The sequence below is a fragment of the Pecten maximus genome, chromosome 15, assembly GCF_902652985.1.
Source record: "Pecten maximus chromosome 15, xPecMax1.1, whole genome shotgun sequence".
NCBI classification, from domain to species: domain Eukaryota; kingdom Metazoa; phylum Mollusca; class Bivalvia; order Pectinida; family Pectinidae; genus Pecten; species Pecten maximus.
Window position 1 is genome coordinate 26,475,284 of NC_047029.1, and position 21,489 is coordinate 26,496,772.

Below are 21,489 nucleotides of genomic sequence, written 5' to 3' on the forward strand. Positions count from 1 at the left end.
GTTTTAGTACATAAGTTACTATACGCTTGTTTCTAACCCAGTTTTGATGGCTTGTATTTGACTTAGGTTCTCATGGAACCGACTCTAGGCTATGTTTGGTCATCCCGAAAATTATTATATTTAATTTTCTTATCAACAAAAGCACACCCTGTTGTTTAATTAATAAAGTAAATTCGACAGCCTCTGGATCCGGGGATCATCCGTACCTTCAAAGCTCGCAACCGCTCAAAGATAATGAGGTGTCCGAGAGTAACCGTGTGGACAGTGTATTTGAACTGTGTAAGCAAATCAGTGTGTTCGATGCTCTGTTTGGAAACATGCCACATATGGAACGAGACTCATCCTGAGACTACCCAGAAGTGTTTTGCCCTATCCGGATTTTGTCTGAAACAATATTTTAGAAATTAACAGTTTCTGACCTAAATGGAAAGAAATATGTACATAACCTTTAACCAGATAAGATATTTACGACAGGTTAAAACCAGTCAGATAAGATGAATTAAATGACTTATCTATAACAGTAACCAGACGAATCCATCAAGTATGCCTTGACAGAAGGAGGAGGAGGGGGTGGATGAAGTGGAGAGACTCAGGTTTCTGACCGCGCGTCTGATTCTGAATCACCTACTGATGACCTGCGATTTATATTTCTAATGATGTTTATTTTTTTTCGTGACTGTAATAACGACATTTGACATAGTTTACCTATAATACGCTGCCTATGTCGTATACTGGATTTTTTTTCTTTCATTTACACATGAATAAGAAAGTACATAATTAGAATATGGCGTTTTTGCAAGCATCTATGGGCATTTTCCATCACTAATTTGGTTTAATTCACGACTCGAGAGGGTTATGTGTATAACACATTTTTACCAAATTTTAATCTAGGTGGGCTTGATAATGTACAGGCAGTCTTCTTAAGCCAATGTCAAGCACCAAGTTATTGTGATTTCTTCACTTATAACCGAGCTGCAGAAGGAATTCTGTGAGTTTCATGGCACTCACCGGTCATTCGGCGTTACTATGCAAAGACGAGTTTATTAGAATTAACATAACAACTAAGCAACGTAAAGGGAATGACAGGATTTGAGAATATCAATATGGTTGATGTCACGTATAAAGTCGTCAATAGAAATATCCCCGAAGGCTCTGGTATAAAGGAAGCCAATTAAAGACATGTTCACATATGGTATTCCAGTACAGCGGTTATGATTGCGAAGTAAAAACCATTTTCACATTCTTCTCAGAGTTCCTGTACATGCCTGCTAATTTTGTTCTCATTTTGTGACGTGTTTGACCTGGATTGACCTGACAGGTGTCGTTGATCGAGATGTTTCGTTTATAAATTATCTCCATGTATTTCTAGATTTTATTTATCCATATTTCGGCCTAGTTTTATGGATTTTGAATTAAAAGTTATGTTTCGTTTATAAATCAGTATACTATTGTTTATCATCTATCATAGTCGTTACTAACACAAGCCTAAGCTCAAATTATGTATACCGCTCCCGGTGTCGGAAGACCTACTCACATAGGTCACTCATTTTCTGTTAAATTCAATCATCGAGGGATTCAGCGAAGTGACTGCCGTATCTGACACCTGAGTGGATAGAACAAGCAACCTACAAGTTATAAGAAACTTTCATTACAAATGAGAGTTAGATACATTAAAGCTAAACATGAATTAAACTCAATCATACACCTGTTTTTCAAATTCATTGATTTATAATGCTAATCGTTGTTTCCTTGCATTTCTACAAATCCGACATTAACATATTTTGATGTCCTCGGCACTTCCGAACACTTACGTCCTTTCGGAATTCAGGAACAAAAAATGAAATTCAAATATTTCAGAAATTTTAAAAAATTTGCAAATGCTTATAAGGGTGATGTAATAAAAACAATTTCCTGTTTCTAGCATTTCAATGACATAGTTGATATTCATCGGGGACATAAACAACTTCTGCAACCTATTTAAAAGCAGATGTTCATTTTTCAATACGCTACCCTCCGTATGTACATCTGATTTTAATTAGATTGCAAGGATGCTTTATCAGACCACGCTTCTATATAAGGCTTTCTATTTTGGGAGCAAATTAAGACGATCTGACATCAAATGAATGAAGCTGGTTAAAACTATAATGTAACACAAATCGATAATATTGGGGAAAATCAGTCAAACGTTGTTTACACATCACAACGTCGGCTACGAAGTATCTACCGAAGATGAAGGGCAGAGAATATCCAGAAACATCAAGGAGATATAGTTTAATGATAGTAACGTAAAGGAGATGGTAACGTAAAGGAGATATAGTTTAATGATAGTAACGTAAAGGAGATAGTAACGTAAAGGAGATATAGTTTAATGATAGTAACGTAAAGGAGATATAGTTTAATGATAGTAACGTAAAGGAGATAGTAACGTAAAGGAGATATAGTTTAATGATAGTAACGTAAAGGAGATAGTAACGTAAAGGAGATATAGTTTAATGATAGTAACGTAAAGGAGATAGTAACGTAAAGGAGATATAGTTTAATGATAGTAACGTAAAGGAGATAGTAACGTAAAGGAACGTAAAGGAAATAGTAACGTAAAGGAGATATAGTTTAATGATAGTAACGTAAAGGAGATATAGTTTAATGATAGTAACGTGAAGGAGATAGTAACGTTAAGGAGATAGTAACGTAAAGGAGATATAGTTTAATGATAGTAATGTAAAGGAGATATAGTTTAATGATAGTAACGTAAAGGAGATATAGTTTAATGATAGTAACGTAAAAGAGATAGTAATGTAAAGGAGATAGTAACGTAAAGGAGATATAGTTTAATGATAGTAACGTAAGGGATATATAGTTCAATGATAGTAACGTAAAGGATATATAGTTTAATGATAGTAACGTGAAGGAGATATAGTTTAATGTGGTAACGTAAAGGAGATATAGTTTAATGATAGTAACGTTAAGGAGATATAGTTTAATGATAGTAACGTAAAGGAGATAGTAACGTAAAGGAGATATAGTTTAATGATAGTAACGTAAAGGAGATAGTAACGTAAAGGAGATAGTAACGTAAAGGAGATATAGTTTAATGATAGTAACGTAAAGGAGATAGTAACGTAAAGGAGATATAGTTTAATGATAGTAATGTAAAGGAGATATAGTTTAATGATAGTAACGTAAAGGAGATATAGTTTAATGATAGTAACGTAAAGGAGATAGTAACGTAAAGGAGATAGTAACGTAAAGGAGATATAGTTTAATGATAGTAACGTAAAGGAGATATAGTTTAATGATAGTAACGTAAAGGAGATAGTAACGTAAAGGAGATATAGTTTAATGATAGTAACGTAAAGGAGATATAGTTTAATGATAGTAACGTAAACGAGATAGTAACGTAAAGGAGATATAGTTTAATGATAGTAACGTTAAGTATAGTTAAATGATAGTAACGTAAAGGAGATAATAACGTAAAGGAGATATAGTTTAATGATAGTAACGTAAAGGAGATAGTAACGTAAAGGAGATATAGTTTAATGATAGTAACGTAAAGGAGATATAGTTTAATGATAGTAACGTAAAGGAGATATAGTTTAATGATAGTAACGTAAAGGAGATATAGTTTAATGATAGTAACGTAAAGGAGATAGTAATGTAAAGGAGATATAGTTTAATGATAGTAACGTAAAGGAGATATAGTTTAATGATAGTAACGTAAAGGAGATATAGTTTAATGATAGTAACGTAAAGGAGATATAGTTTAATGATAGTAACGTAAAGGAGATATAGTTTAATGATAGTAAAGGAGATCTAGTTATTGATAGTAACGTAAAGGAGATATAGTTTAACAATGCTTAAAGGAGCCTTCCAATCGGAATGTACAACATTGTTAACATAATTTATTATACAGATGCATGTACTTCCGTAAAGCTTTGGAATCAGGAACCAGTTAGAAATAGTACAGGTGGAAACTAAAATAAAAACCGAGAATGATGTTCCGGAAGACATTTGATCCGCTCCAAATATCAATACTGTAAGGACCTGTATAGATCACTTTGATAGAAGAAGAACTTTATGTCATAATCAACTCAAATATTGCAATACTGTCAAAAAACTCACACAGCAAAAACTTGGAATAATTTTCAGGAAGACGTTGAAATATCAGTACTTTAAAGACCATTACGAATAAGCTTTGACAGAAGGAAGTTTTTATATAATCATAAACTTAAACTAACATAACGTTGTTTTTTTTTATTGTATACGTGATTATTATTATTATTTTATTATTATTATTATTATTTTTTATTGCTTCTTTCTTTCTTTCTTTCTTTCTCTCTTTCATTCTTTCTTTCTTTATTTCTAGTCCAGCTACAGTACATGTACATGTATATCGGCCCCAGTAATGGAAACAATCAAGAAGATGATTTGTTATACGCCCTATTATAGAAGGCTGGTAGAGAGACCGGAAGTACATGTAAAGCCAAAAATCAATGCTCTTAAGACAAATGAGGAACTCATACCAAAGTATACTTAGAAAATAAATCTTCCAAAACATCTGTCAGTGAATCTTTTTTGTGACTTTAAATTAGCTCTAGGGGATCATATTTATGTAGTGCAGGTGTGCTTTATATACAATGTAGCATATCGAAAAATCCAGGTGTTTCTTTGGTAAATTATTATTTTATATCATAAAAGAGGAAGCTACAAGATAGAAAACACTTTATTTAACGTCGCATTTATATAAACGAAGAACTTTAGCTCGTAAAAGCGTTTATTGCGACAAACATAAGAAAATTTGAAACTGTAAACAACGGGCGCTATAACGTAGCAGTAAAAAGGGTAAACCGCCAATCGACACACATTTTACAACTCACAAACATTTCAGTGAAACTTTAACACACCATCCATTTGCCATTACACAATAATTTTCAGTCATGTCGACACCTTTGTTAAAATTTGATACTACGAACGTTTTGGAGAAGTTTTCAGAGTGAGGACTCTTAATTTATTAATATTTATAGCAATAACTAAAAATATAACAAAACCCGGGTACTGCTATTTATTACATTTTTACTAGTGAAATATCAAAAATTATTCATTCTATAAAAGTGATATTTTTCACTAGTGAAAAATATCACTTTTGCTGATTTGACCAATCAAATTCAAGATTAGAAAATACCAAAATAATTGACCAATCAGAAAGCCTTGACATATATGTCAGCACCTGGACAGGGGAAACTACTGTTTTTGTTTACAATTTATCGCTGTAGTCCTAGTTAGCATACGGGGTAGGGTTTTCGTTGATAAAAAATGTAATAAACAGAATATCTAACAGTGTCTTCAGTAATACCAAATATATTTCACTCGTGTGGCTAATATTTTGATATTTTTCACTCGTGCTGCGCACTCGTGAAAAATATCAAAATATTAGCCCCACTCGTAAAATATATTTGGTATTACTGAAGACACTGTTAGATATCCTCTATTTCTTTTAGATAATCATTTCTCTCATTTAGATAATTGTACAAAAATATACAAAATATAAACACTTTCCAAAACCAATTGAGAGTCAAATACAGTGGAGCCAATATATATTAAACTTCATCATACAGCTGTTCCTTACTTCTAAGACTCGTCAATGATGTCATACAACTGTTTCGTTCTTCTAGGACTCGACAGTAATGTTAGGAACGTCATACTGTAACTGTTTCTTACTTCTAAGACCCTTCAGTGATTTTAGGGTCGTCATACAAAGTGTTTCGTCCTTCTAAGACCCCTCAGTAATGTTAGGGACGTCATACAGCTGTTCCTTACTTCTAGGACTCGTCAGTAATGTTAGGGACGTCATACTGTAACTGTCCCTTACTTCTAAAACTCGTCTGTGATGTCATACAACTGTTTCGTCCTTCTAGGACTCGTCAGTAATGTTAGGGACATCATACAGCTGTTCCTTACTTCTAAGACTCGTCAGTGATGTCATACAACTGTTTCGTCCTTCTAGGACTCGTCAGTAATGTTAGGGACGTCATACTGTAACTGTTTCTAAACTTCTAAGACCCCTCAGTGATTTTAGGTCGTCATACAAACTGTTTCGTCCTTCTAAGAATCGTCAGTAATGTTAGGGACGTCATACAGCTGTTTCTTACTTCTAATACTCGTCAGCGATGTTAGGAACGTCATACAGCTGTTCCTTACTTCTAAGACTCGTCAGTAATGTTAGGGACTCATACAGCTGTTTAGTCCTATGACTCGTTAGTGGTGTTAGGGACATCATACAACTGTTTCGTCCTTCTGGGACACGTTATTGAAATTTAGGAAATCATACAGCTGTCCCATCTTCCTGTGACTCGTTAGTGATGTTAGTGGCATCATACAGCTGTTTCGTCCTTCTGTCACTAGTCATTAATGTTAGGGTCATCATACAGATGTTTTGTTCCTTCTATGACTCGTTAGTGATGCTAGGGACATTATACAGTTGGCCCGTCCTTCTGGGACTCGTCAGTGATTTTAGTGTCAGCATACAAAAGCTGTTTCGTCCTTCTATTGTTTACCAGTGATGCCAGGGACATCATTCAGCTATTTCGTCCATGTATGACTCGTTTGTGATGTTAGGAAAATCACACACTTGTTTTGTCTTTCTAGGACTCGTCAGTGATGTTAAGGACATCACACAGCTGTATGCTGTCCTTAACGTCACTGACGAGACCTAGGAGGACAGAACAGCTAACACCACAGACGAGACCTAGGAGGACAGAACAACTGTTTAATGTCCCTAACATCACTGACGAGACCTAGGAGGACACAACAACAGTATATTGTCCCTAACATCACTGACGAGACCTAGGAGGACAGAACAACTGTATAATGTCCCTAACACCACTGACCAGACCTAGGCCTGAGGACAGAACAAATGTATAATGTCCCTTACATCACTGACGAGACCTAGGAGGTCAGAACAACTGTAAAATGTCCCTACCACCACTGCCCAGATCTAGAAGTACGAAATCACAGAAAATGTTCGTTTGAATGGGAAATGACAAGGGTGCTAAATAACATTCCCAGCGACATTTTTACAAGCCTAGAAGTATTATGATCAATTGTCAGTATGTATCATGGCGAACCATAGGTCTCACTTCTGCGTGTAATTTGCTAAGCTGAAAAAGCTGTAAAAATGACGTGACGAAAGCAACGTCCTTGAATAGACATGATGCATAATTAAGGATTGATTATCAATTTTGTTGCTTGCATGGACTGATGAAGGGAAGTGAACCTCGTGCAAATGAAGTGAACTGCGAAGCAGTTCATGTACCATTTGCACGAGGTTCACTTCCCTTCATCAGTCCATGCAAGCAACAAAATTGACAATCAATCCTTATATTTACGTTAACTAACTTAAAAACCCGCCGCCAGATTGCAAAATTCGGTCACAACGGTGTGACGTAAGTGCGTCACTTTGTAACATTGTTATATACTTATCGTACATGTGTGCACAGTAGTGGAACAACAGCCAGTCAGCTATTCTCGTCGCCAAGGCAACACAAAATATAGTCCCATATACGTTTTGATTATTACGATATTGATACACATAAATACGATATTTTCAAGGAAAAATATTCATTTATAACAAATATTCATGATATTGTATAATAAAAATGTAGCAATACCCATATATATATATGGGTATTGTATTGTATTTATATGAATACGAATTTAAAGTGCAGTGTTGACAGATAGGTATGTGTGTGCTTTGGTCACTCGAGACACAGGGACTCGGTTAAAAAATGAGCACAAGGTTAACGTGACGACAGTTCAGTGAAATATCAAAACATTAAAAACAGTGTTTATATACTCTCTGAAGCCTTGAAAGGATCGATTTTATAAGGTTTTATAATTTGAATGAATGTTGGATCTTTAGTCTTACGATTATTTAGACATGTCATATGTTACTCAGAACAGAAGCACGCTACCCAAAATCTCAATCGGGAACCGTCGGCACTTTCCGTAAACGAATTCATTTACGGAAAGTGCCGACGGTTCCCGATTGCCTAAAATCTTCAACGGGAAATGAAGTAATCTGAGTTTACTATAGGTTCATTGAGGCGGAGCGAAGTGAAAATGTAAATATTAAGAATTAATTGAATTATTTCAGTGAAATTTGGTCTGAGTATCGATATTTACGGGTTATAGAGTTTCTAATCGTTGTTTTGTTAAGATGATAAATACTTCAGCAATATATTGATGTTTACGGAAGCCGTGGGGGACATTTTGAATTTCAACTTTTGACTTTTGACATTCAAAAAGGTCCTCTCAAGGCTTCCGTAGACGTTGGTTTAAAACTCAGTACATCCGACAAGTTCAATTTAATTCGATATATATATAAGCATGTATATCATAGTTATATTTAATGTATATTATGTTTTGTTTTATCCACGATAGTACAGTAAACTCGAAGCAACGTAAGTCAACTATTCATTTTAAACTATGCTACCGCGGTTGACTCTTAGCTCTGGGGATATTGCTTACACATAACGAATCTATCAGTCTACCAGTTTTATGTATAATCATAAAAAATGTTGTTATTTTATGTTATTTATTTTTTTAATTGAAGTATTGATTAAACTTTCAGGACACTCCACCAACAGGAAATTGTGATTTGGAAGTTACACGTTTCATCACGAAAGATCTAGCATCAAAAGGAAATCGTTTATGCCCGACCCATTTATCAATGTATTAATATTTGAACATTCGGAAATGACTCTTACATTTCATTCATACTTATAGGTGATGGCAGATGACATGGTGATGACGTCATCGGTGAACGTCCGGATTGAGAAATTTACTCGGCCACATTACAGATTACCCAATTGGTATTGATGAAGATCGATAACTTGTGTTGGAATGTCTGTACAAAGTATGTGATAATTATAAATGTATATTAACAAACCAATCAATTTAGTCATGTGGAGGTGTGTGTCCCCGTAGATCGTGAATCAGAAAACTTGCAATATAGAAAATATACTGTATAGTTGTAAAACTCGCGGGGGATGATTTATTTGACATATTTGTGGTCATGGATTATAATGCCTGAAGACACTACAGAATGTCTACAGGGGCGTGGTGTACGAAATTTAATATCTACAAATTAGTTGCAACTGGAGAGAGGGTGGTGGTGTGACGACACCAATAGCATTTAACGCGGCTAATGCCAACAGAATTTCTCACCGCGAATATTGTCTCTTGCATATTTTTTTCATATTATCAATGTTATTTAGTGCATGATACTGATGAGTTAAACACCTATAACGTAGAATGCTGATTCTTTATTTTTTTGTTTTTGTTTTCATTTTTATTTGTTTTCTTTTTTTAATATGTTGGGTTTTTTTTTTCGAACATAGCCCTTCAAAAAAGCCCTTCAAATAAAATATTGGTTGAATTGCTATTTCACGTGATGTTTTAATCTATCAAACTCTTATGGCATCATATAAAAAGAAATAGATTTCACCAATAATTTTAATTCTCTGGCTTGACAATATACCGAGAAATATGATTTATCTCCACTCCTTTAATCTCTAACATCCATCTGCCGATCGGCATTAATGTTTTCATAGCAGCTGGTTATAGGCACCGGTCCTCGATAACCAGATGTCGGGCTGTAACCTAGTATTAATATATTAATGGGAATGGCGTTATGTATACTTTGATATAATGATTTTTTTTTTTAAATCGAGTAAAACATTCCTGCTTCACTCGTGTATCAAATACGTAGTATGTAAACATATACAATTATATTTTAAGCACAGACAATATACATGTACTTTACATTGGCGTTATATTTTTTGTTAATGTTTTGTTTGTTTGTTTTAGGGGTTTAACGTCCTCGCAAAATGTGATAAATGTGGGTTTTATATCAATGACACATGTAGCTCTACAGTGAAATTATACGTCAGCGTTTAGAGACCAACTCTGGTGCCGTATGGTTAATATCAATGATAAACTGTTTATTGTATATTTACGATCGCTCCCAGATTTTGAGATATTACATAGAATGATTTGAGGATATATAACATACAAAATTAGTGGGGGAAAAGTAAAATTAATCATTGATGTATAAAAAATGTGTAAACTATATTATATAATGTATACAATGGTTATGATAAAAAGTTCATTATATACCTTTGCATTATATGATGTAGAAGTTTGTTTAAGTGATGTACACATAGAAAAATTGTATAAAATGTAATACTAGTATGAACCATACTACTGATTAAAATGCATGGAAGTATTCGGGTGAAGGCCCGTAACACCCCGCAAATGGATTATCTCCCCTGCCCTAGTGTGATCCAGTCCTACACTTGGTTTGTTTTTGTGTAACGTCCTATTAACAGCCAGGGTCATTTAAGGACGTGCCAGGTTTTGGAGGCGGAGGAAAGCCGAGGTACCCGGAGAAAAACCACCGGCCTACGGTCAGTACCTGGCAACTGCCCCACGTAGGTTTCGAACTCGCAACCCAGTGGTGGAGGGCTAGTGATAAAGTGTCGGGACACCTTAACCACTCGGCCACCGCCTCCTACACATGCATCCTTTACCTTACCATATAAAATGTACATATATATGTCCATACTTTATTGAATGTTTTACATACACACTGATACACTGAATGTCTATATAGCCATGTATCAGTATTGTGTATCATGTTTAGATATGGTTTATATTAATTAATTTGGGTATAGATCTGTTAGGTATACTCTAAAGTATTCTATTGATTTTACAATTAATATATAGTATAGAGAATATATGTAATGTATATTATATATAAATATGTATAAAGTGTGTTGTTATGTTAATTTATTTTCTAGGCCATTGAATGTTGTATTGTTTAATTGTATATAGGGATTTCCTCATATTCACCAACCTTTTCATCAAACTTCCTTTTCATAAATATGTGTATAATGCAAACATTTTTGAACTTTAAACAAAATCGGGGTTACCGGTACATCGGTATCCATGGTTTTTATAAGGTTTCAGAATACATATGAATACTTAATTCATAGTGCTGTGGTTATTTACTGATGTCATGTGCTATTCAAAATCCCGAAACTGAGCCCCTATGTTGAATGAAGAAAGTTACGCCTACTTTGCAGCCAAGATCAGTAGATAAACCTGGACCAAGTGCTGTTATAAAGTACTTTATCAAAGGCTTCAAACTTGCGTCTGATAATGTTATTGTTATATGCAATGCCTTCCGTCAATTAAAAGCACAAACTAATTAATTTTGACACAGATTGTATGACACAACATGATTACCACATTTGAATCGTAATTAAGGCTCTATCGTTAATACATAGTAAAGGTGGAACTCTTATATATACACAAATAGTATTAACTTGCAAGAACAATATTGTATAGGGGAAATCTATGAAATTTTATCATCAACAAAGACGTCCGCTTCAACTGTATCGCTTCAGCTAATGCAATATCCGGTGGCGATGCATTGGAGATGATACACAGTGTTTGTTAACAGAAAACAAGTTGCTGTTTTTTTTATAAAATGTACCCTTTCAGCTATAAAACACCAACCAGTAAACATAGTTGATAAACATGTCGTATGTACCACCTGATCGGCAAAACCTCGCAAATTATCGCGAGCTTGATAGAAAAAATTGGCATACAAGATCGATAACTCTTGTGAGTTCTATTAAATAACGCGTACGGTAACTATATATTTTAATGCGCAGGTGTAGGCAACCATCTTAATTTCAAGATGAATAAGAAAACTGTTAAGAAATAAACTGCTTTGCGACCTTTTGGTTTTATGGTTAATGTAGTTACATGTATTATCCCGAAAAAGAATAGGGTTTTAGGTGGACGTGTACTTAGGGGATATCTACATGTACACGGGCATGTGCCATCAAAAGATCAAAAGAAAAATAAAGGAAAGGGACAGTTGAAATGGGAATGGCAAGCTGACTCCTTTTAAAAAAGTATATAATTTCCCCTGTCAATGATGTGCTATTATTTAGATTTTTTTATATCTCGAGAAAGGAGCTTTAGGCCATTGTCATTTCCATAATGTTTTAAAAATATCTTTGCACTCGAGTTGAATGAGTACAGAGTTCGAAATTTTAACATTCAAAACTCAAGCTTTGCAACCGTGATCAAATTTCATTTCTTTTGATTTGATTCCTATTTTCCCTTTACTTCTCCGGTCGGTTTCCTGCCCATACAACTACGTCGGCATCCTCATGACCACCTGACCAAGTATCGAAATGAAAAATGTGAAAATTTGCTTCCCTCATATTTCTTAATAAATATTTGTGAAAAACAAGGAGGAAAAAACACACTCCTTTAAAGCATTATTTCATATACGCAAAATAGAATTTTCCCAAAACGCATTTCTTTAATTAAATATCACCTTATCATGTTAACAGACACATCTCAATATTGCCAAAACTTACCAAATGTTGACAATAGGGAATTTCTACTCCCTGAATAGCTAGTGTTTTTTGTTTTTAGTTTTTATCTTCGCGATGCCAAATTGAAAGCTCTAACTGAATACAAAATCGCATCAACATCACGATGTCCATTTCAGTGTAGAAAGGTTTTTTACATTTTGATACAAGTCTTAATATACAATTACATGTATATCATTTTGATAAGGTCGATACAAGATTTCCATAAACTTGACAGCTGAGAGGGAAAAAAATCTGAGTGTTAACCAAAATTTTGTTTTCAGAATAAGAATGTATGAAAAATACGATTTCATAAATGTTTCTAAAATTTTTTGAATTATTTCCCCTTGGTATTGCCCAATTATGTTTAAAATATCTCGCAAGCAATTGAAATCTAGACAAGCAATAACTCTGAATGTTTGAAAGTTACTCTATTACTTATGAAACAGTGTACTGAACAAATTCCAGTACAAGAGTTTACTGTATTGATCGTACGGTGTTTTGAAGATATAAGGGAGAGAGACAAACATTTAACTCTCCTGGGCACACTTGTGACCTTGATGGCAGTGCATTCTAGGAGCGATTTACATACAGAAGAAAACAAATATGGTGGACTTCAGCCGGGGCAAATACTTCCGGTTACCTATCATAACTACAAATTTAAAATGTCGAGGTTTTAAAGCAAAAAGGATATAAAAAGAAAATAAACTTTTCAATATCATCCCTCGCGAAAAATCACGATCCTCTGCAAGCTGCCACCCACGAACTGAAAAGCTTTCTTAGTGTTACCCTTTAGTCTCATTTCGCTTGATTGTTTAAGCTGGAGAACGATGAATAGTCAATTTGCAATTAATACATATCACAAAAAAACTTCAATAAGTAAAGGTAACAACAGACCGAACGTTACACTACGGGGTACGTGTGAACGTTACACAATTGCTTCTCCGTCAAAAACTGTGCCTTTTCCGCATGTGTTCCGATTCTATTGCCATTTTTTTACATATATAATTTCACCTGTCTATGCTGTCTCCGACTGAAATCTTCCCTTTATTTTTTTCATAATCTAACTCACGCTTAACTCCTTCGTTTCTGGAGATGTTAACACTTGTGGCCTTCCTCGCTTCTTAGTGCGATCACCATTAGTAAGTTGGCTCTTTGGCAGATTCCCTCGTAGTTAGTTGTACGAATGTTTTCGTAAGTCTTCATGTTATAGTTTATAAGTAGGGAAACCATTGTGACTAGATGTCAGGGGTTGTTGGGTCTGCCCTCCCTCTCTTTATCTAGTACACTTTCACTCGTTTCAGATAGATTTCTCTTGCAGGTATTCTCTGCTGTGAAGCTCGATTAGGTCAATCTCATCTTTTTTTGAATACGTAGATATTGCTAATCACTGGGTGTGTACAGTCAAGCATAGGTTTAGTATATTTCTGTCCATGATACAGGACAGAAGCGGAACTCTAAGGAGTACCTGAGTATGAATGTTGCTGTTCTATCTGAAGGTGTTGAACCTGACGTAGTAATTTTGTCTGAAATGTTTCCAAGTCTTTTACTTGCATTTTTGTTTAACTGAGAATTTCCAGTCCGTATGCGAGTCTGAGCACAGTGTAAATTTTATATAAATGAGCTTTGACTTTTTGGGAAGATTCAACTTTCCATGGAAACCAGATCACATGAGTGAATACGCTGTTTTTCTTCCTGTTTGTATAATTTTCTCAGAGTCTATGGTATTTTTGCTGTTTCTGTCGATTCCTAGACGGGAGAGGTGATCTTATATCTCTATTGGTTCATCGTAGATGGAGAAATATTCTATTGGTTTGGCATTTTATAGCTTCACTTGACATTTTATGGATTTGGTAAGTGTCTTTCTTGTGCTGAGTAATTCTCCACCCGATCAGTAGATGTTTCATTTTCATAGCTGTATGTGCTAGTAGGGCAGTTTGATCCGTACACGTTGTATGAGGGATTTTGATGGTTCATATATGGGTTCATTGGCATTTTATCTCGAGGTCATTTAGCAGTGCGTTGTTTAAGCGCTTGTAATGGGTTGTGGAGAGCACTCCTCCTTGTCGCACTCCCTTTGTAATTTAAAGACCTCAGAGGTATGTCCCTTCCATTTTACTGACAATGTAACATATGTATATAGGTTTTGAATCATCCAGTCAGCGCCAGTAATCCCATCTTCATAAAGCTTTTTAAGGAGAATGTTGTGGTCCACTACGTCAAACCCCTTCTGTGCATCAAGTGTGGCCAGTAGAGGTGGTTTTCTGTGTATTTTTGCTTCTTTGATGCATTTTGTAACAATAAGGATGCATTTTGAAACAATAAGGACAGCGTTAATAGATGAGGTTTCTGCCGTGAAGCTAGTTTGGAATTTTCATTGATTTGGGTTTAGGATGATAATTGTGTCGGGAGTTGAGTTTATGATCTAGGATCTTCATAATAACAGTTGTGACAGCTATCTCACGGTAGGTAGACGGGTTTTTCTGGTCTTCCTTCTAGTATATTGGCAAAAGTAACCAAATTTTTAGCACAGATGGAACTTTCCTTTTCTCTAACATACTGTTTATGAGGTTTTCGGGTTTGGAATCATGGTATCTCCAGATGTCTTGAAATGCTCAATGGTCATTCCCATGCAGTCTGCAACTTTGTTGTCGTTTAGTTTAGAAATTGCACGCTTTATTTCATGTTCTGAGGCCAGGCTTATTGTACAGTTTGTTTTCCTCGCTGAGTATGGATATAAGATTGGTCATATCAGAGACCTGTGGTCTTTGTGGAATATTTCATTCTCCGAAGGAGTAGCCAGTCGAGAGAAGTGTGTATTCCAGCAGCTAAGGCCTTCTTCGGTAGTAGTGTAGGTTAGACTATCAAGTACTAATGATTGCGGACCTGTGACTAATGTTTTCCTTTTGTGAATTTACTAGTTCGTGAAACAGTGTCTGATCCCCATATGATGTTATAATGTGGTTGGTCCACTCGTCCCTCTTTTCTTGCTGGTTGTTGTCGTTGCAGTCTCACAGATTGTGTCTCTTGTTCTTCATGTCAAAACATATGATGCTGGCGGAGTGACATGGCCTGTCAGCTACTTTTAACTTCCACAATGCGTGTTTGCTAATATTCCATTGTGGTCTTTTCTTTTTCTTGAGCTGTATAGTTGGTTTGTAGTTTGGAATGTTATTAGATACTGCATTTGATAGAGTATTGGTAAGATGTTGAAATATCCTAGATTCTCTTCGATGTGACTGTGGTAGGGTGTAGCAAGGAGAAGTTGCAGTTGTATCGCATCTTGAGTTGACTCTTGATTTTGCTTATGTTTCGGTTTTCCTTTAGCAGTTTTTGTTTCTATTATGCTAGGTATGACCTTAGTGTTGCAGTTTGTAACTGGAGAGAGTCTTATTTGTTTTTTGCTGTATTCTTCTGGGAAATATCCGTTTGTGATTCTTCAGAGGGAATTACACTAATCTTGACATCATTATTTGGGTCCATCGTGTCATGAGATACATTGTCTCTGCCTCTCTCACTGGTTCTAATAGTGATAGTATGCTGCTATTCATATCAGATATCTGAATGAGTTTTGATCTGGCTGTCAAATGTCTGCAGGATAGGCAATTATAAGGGGTGTAATTCTGTTCGTAGAAGTGTTCGAAGTTGTCACCCATGTGTTCACATATTCAAAGTGGTAACATTGGGAGCATACATCGCATTCGAGGCCAGATTCTACCATACGTTTGCAGTGTGGGCATACATCTGTATTTTCCCTATTGTCGCTACATTCAGGGGATTCAGTCTCTGCAATAGCCAGGTGTACTTAAGTCAGACCCATACTATTTACTTTTTGGATTGATCCACTCCTGTGACTTTAAACTCCTGAGTCGATGGTATCCCATACATACTTATGTGGGCATCAGGTTTGTTAAACGAGGCGAGGTCAATGAGTGCAGCAAAGTACCTGACAGGGTTGACATCTCTGGGTTCCGTTTTAATGCATCTTTGATATCAGGGGAGATTGCATCTTGAAATTGAGGAGTACCCCTTTTATTTATCAGCAGGGAGCATTGTGTATGATACATACTGATATTAAACGTAGTGCCGTTTCCCGGCCAAGGTGTTTTGGAGTCAATTTAAAGATTTTATTTTTGTTTCTGGGGCGTTTCCCTTTAAATCTTTGGCTGTTTCTGTGAAGAAAGTATTATTATGACTGTCCATTATTTGGTGGTCAGCTGTTGCAGAGATAATTTCTGTTTTACACTGACATAACATACGGTGCTGCATTCATTCTGAAGTTGTTTGCCGCCATCACGATGATATTGATGAAGGGAGTTTTACATTTATACCTTTTTTATCTGGAGTGCCTCGATCCTTCTTGAGGGTATTATCATGGTTTAATACGAGTGTGGTTATTGTCAGTAAGTTCTGGTGTTGAATTGAAGGTATGATTTTTTCATTATTATTTCTATTTGTCATGATGATGTTGTCGACCATCTTGAAATATTTGGTTGTAGAGGCTTCTGATTATTGGAGTGTTGATAGACAGTAATTTGACAGTTTATAGTATTGCATAGCCGAGACTGTTCTACTGGGAAATAGCTAGAACAGTTAGTCCTGCATATAACCTCATTAAATTAGCTGTTTCGTCCTTTCAGATACCATAAGAGATCCGGAAGGGAATTGTCAATACCGCAGTGGACTGTAGGAGAGATAGACCTATACACATGTGCTATATATACCTAGTCGATGGTCCGCTGTCGTCAGCACACTTGCATTGGATACAAATACTTACCTACCAAATTACATTGTAAGTGTGCAATTTCACCAGCATAAGCGGATCCAGGATTTTGGGTTGGGTTGGGTTGGGTTTTTTTTTTCTTGAATGAACTTTTATATGTGTATCGGGTGTTCTGGTGAAATTCTTAGTTTTAATTCTTGCAAAAAAATGGCCCCTTCTCTCTGGATCCGCCTATTCGTCAGTACGTTACATATGCAGAAAAAAACACTTGATCGTCGCAATATGTCTTCCGGAAAGACCTCATCTGCTGAAAGGTTTGACGGTCCTAATAACGGACGTAAAACTTATTATAATGAAATGGAATATATGCCGAGGGGACAAAACATGCATGCCAGTTTGTAGTAAAATTAGCGGCACTTGTGTGGTACTTATCTTCATTTAATACACAATGCGGAATACAAAGCGGAAGTGAGTAACGCCTATACTTCCTGTTTGAATCCAGTCGTTGTTATGAGCCCCGCCAGCTTTCCAACTGTATAATTACATTGATATACCCTTTTTAAAAAGAAATCAAATAGTTTTTTCCTCAATCATGTAACATGTGTCACTTATAAGATGAATAATGAATAACATATATTATGTAAAAAATCTGTTAATATATTTCTCAAAATATTTGTTTGAACAGTTCACATTCAATGAAGTTGAAGGAGCTTTCGGGATCTAGACACAATACTATACCATATGCGTACTACACGATATAGTGCAATGTCCGAACTACCATCATCACAATTCAAGCTCGTACCAGGAAGTCTCACCACGAAAAGCTAATATTAAGGTATGTATACCATTATTTTGTTTTGAGAGACAGACGACTAGGACAATAAATCTCATAATTTTTCCTGGTGAAGGTTTAAATAGATTGACCACATCATACTATAGTTTTCAACAATAATTTTAACTTAATCGAATACTATCAAAAATTGAATTATACAGTGTTAAGATATTCACAGCACAACCAGCATACGAGTTCATACACAACAGGGAACAGACGATTTATATACATATGCATTTTATAACGCCTTGGATTGTCAGTTACTGTCTTTTTATATACTCTACTGGCATGCTGTCATCTGCAACATTGTTTGGTTATATATATATATCAACATGAAAAATAGCAAACAGAAATACATATCCCAAACGCGGCAATTGTTTCACAATTCAACAAGTCAACAATTTAAGTCGAAGGCACTAAAACAACACCTCTCCCCCCCCCCCCCCCCCCCCCCTTACGCCATATCAGTGTTGAGGAGTACGCATTTCTAGATCTGTATGTGTGTGTGTGTGTGTGCATGTGTCTTTGGGGGGTTGGGGTTGGGGGGGGGGGGGGGGGGGGGGGGGGGGGATGCTTTCGTGCCTTCGGCTTGTGACTTGTTGAAATGCCTTACATACTAATTGATAATCGTACTAATTACTAGTACGATGCCGGTCAGTGAGATTAAAATGTAACTCAATACCATAAAACGCCCTAGACTGAATGTAGCTCAGTCTGTAGAGAGATAAAACATTTATCACGTTAATAACGACTTTTATATTTACCTTGTATATAGCGTTTATAATATTGTTCACATAAAGGTTCACAAGTGTGCCGGAATAGGGAAAATCTTAATTCCTATTAATCTACTTTCTTTTAAAAAGATAATTGATGTTCATTTCATATAGGAAAGAATGTGAAAAATCCGCCTATATACACGTGTACACGCTTGCTTATCCTCAACGACATTCGTGAGTTTTCTTACACTGACTTTTTGCTTATTTCAGACAAATTTTCCAAGTGGCATGATGTCATATCGAGGCTGGCTAGTATTATTTTGCTGTTTGTTATCGAGTTACCATGGTAACGCATGGCAGGACACGTGCATTATCGGGTGTGCTTGTGCTGGAACGACAATAGAGTGTCGAGGTCTGGAGCGAGAAACATTCCCCGCGAACTTAGACCCAGACACGGAAGTCCTACGTATCAGAGATTCAAAAATATCCTATATTCAGAGAAACGCTCTGGCCAAAATGCGTCGACTTCAGGTTCTGGAGATATATTCCTCTGAGATAATCTACATTCAGACTTGTGCTTTTGCAGGAATTTCAAATTTCACTTCCGTCACGTTTTCGAGAAATAATATAACAAGCATTGTTCAGAATGCTTTTGCCGTCATTGAAAATGTACAAGATCTAGTGTTCGAGGATTCGGTGGTAGGTACCATAGCTACACGAGCCTTCACCAAACTGCGTGACGTAATGACTTTTCGTTTCACCAATCTCACTGTCAACAAACTTGAGCGGGAAGCTGTAGATGACGTTAGTGGCATAAAGAATTTCCAGATCGATTTCAATAAATTCGGTTATGTCGGTCAATCACCATTGAACAATTTAGCGAACGTCACATTGAACATGAGCGGGAACATTTTCCCAAGCCATTGTGGTGTGGCTGATATCTTCCCCGACACCACTCAGGAGACCAGCGTCTCTATATATTTCCGGCACAACGTCATCAAGCTATGTGCATGTAACATGAGCCTTCTTGTCTTGCATCCAGCACCAGTAGCCGATATGGACCAAAATATATGTTCAGGGCCACCGGAAGTAGCTGGGATTTTTTTCACTGAACTTTCCGAGACGCCATTTTGTCGTGCTGCAGGGGCCAACAGAACGACACACTTGTGGTGTCCAGTGACGCGTCAGATGCCTGTACATCACAATTGCCACGCATTCGGATCCCCTCTGATCCCACTCGAGGAGGTCGAGGATCCTAGAGTAGCTGAAGATAAAAATGGCAACAATATTGCCCCAAATTTCCAGAGCAATTTGTATATGTTTTCAATTACATTTACTTTGCTTTCTATCTTTTCCTATTGAGGTGACATAGGAAGTCAATATCACACACTGGTGAAGTACTTCATAAACTAACAATTTCTGAAAATCATTATTCACTTGGACCATGTCTTTATCTGTTTGTTAAGATGAATGAATACTTAATAATTCTGTCTTTTAGTACCAAATAATTGCTAGCATTGATAGAAAAACAGAAGATTATTCCCCATGATTGTTGATATAGATAGATCATTTTAACATTTATGATGCTTCGAACACATTACGATATGATATACGTCCCTATGAAGGCCATCGCGACATGTTACAGCAGTGAGGTCGTTGACATGTTTAATATAGATGATACATAGCTCCAAGGACGCGCTTTCCCACAAAAGCAATCCATTCCATGCAATCAAATAAAATCCTTGCAAGCAACTAAATCAAAACGTCATTGAAAACATGCATGTATGCACAGGCAACGACTAGTACTGAATATTCCTTGTGTTTAGGGAAAGCTTTGATCCACGAAATTGCTTTGGGATGTTCGAAAAAGATAGATTTTATTTCGTTATCTGAGATATAGTCGTGGACAAATTCAGTTGATACATGTAGTTAAATGTGCAATTCTGCCTTTTATACCAAAGACATACCCAGAGGTATATGTTCTTATCGACCATAGTAAAATATGTATGTTATTCTATTTTTATTTAATGCTTGTGACCCAGCTTGGAAATAACCAAGTACTGAAATTTATGTTCATAAAATGTCAATGTGTTTATGACGCAGTGTCTACGTCACTATTTTTTTCTATGTATGATTCATGTATTGTTTAAGTGTTATTGTAATGTTTAATCCTGCACTTCAAAGCGCGCGGACGGACGGTCAAGGTCCACTTGCGGGGTATATTGTTTGTCTGTTGAATCCGAATTTCAAATATGTTTTAATTCTGTTCATTCCATCGCTAAAAAGCACATGCGAAGTGTGAGATTTTATTTTTTTACCCAATGAATCGGTGTATGTACCCCACAAGGATGTTGAGTGAGTACTCCTGTCCATCCGTCCGTCACACTTACATTGTATGAACCATTTAGGACATTTTCGTCCTATATACTGGTGGATATTTTACATGGAATAAAAAACGCAGCTATGAAAGAATTTGTTTTCTAATGTGGTTGACTAAATTCACTTTTTTGTTCAGCTTAATTCATCTTAAATCGTCAGAGGTTTAAGATATTATGTGGATTTTTTTTTTTTTTTATTATCATTTTATTTTAAAACATAAACTTTATTTGTTGTACAGTAACTGCAAAATTTCAACTGATATTAATCACTTATTCGTACGAGGGGTCTTATTATGGGAGGAAACCGGAATACCGGGGAATCACCAAGCGGTGAGGCAGGTGGTTCCATACCTTTTTAGTCGAAGGGAAATCGAACCCCGGCCGTCTTGAT

General features: G+C 36.0%; 1 protein-coding gene across 1 annotated transcript; it reads left to right on the plus strand.

The window, feature by feature from the left end:
- The first annotated feature begins 17,881 nt into the window (after positions 1-17,881).
- On the plus strand, positions 17,882-21,204 carry LOC117343956 (slit homolog 2 protein-like). The gene is made up of 2 exons (XM_033906526.1): positions 17,882-18,007; positions 18,991-21,204. The coding sequence occupies exon 2, from the start codon at positions 19,009-19,011 to the stop codon at positions 20,080-20,082; it is 1,074 nt and encodes a 357-aa protein (XP_033762417.1). The 5' UTR covers positions 17,882-18,007; positions 18,991-19,008; the 3' UTR covers positions 20,083-21,204.
- Positions 21,205-21,489: the final 285 nt, after the last annotated feature.

Excerpts from the sequence above, each read along its gene's own strand:
- LOC117343956 (XM_033906526.1), top strand. The coding sequence starts at position 19,009 with ATGATGTCATATCGAGGCTGGCTAGTATTATTTTGCTGTTTGTTATCG.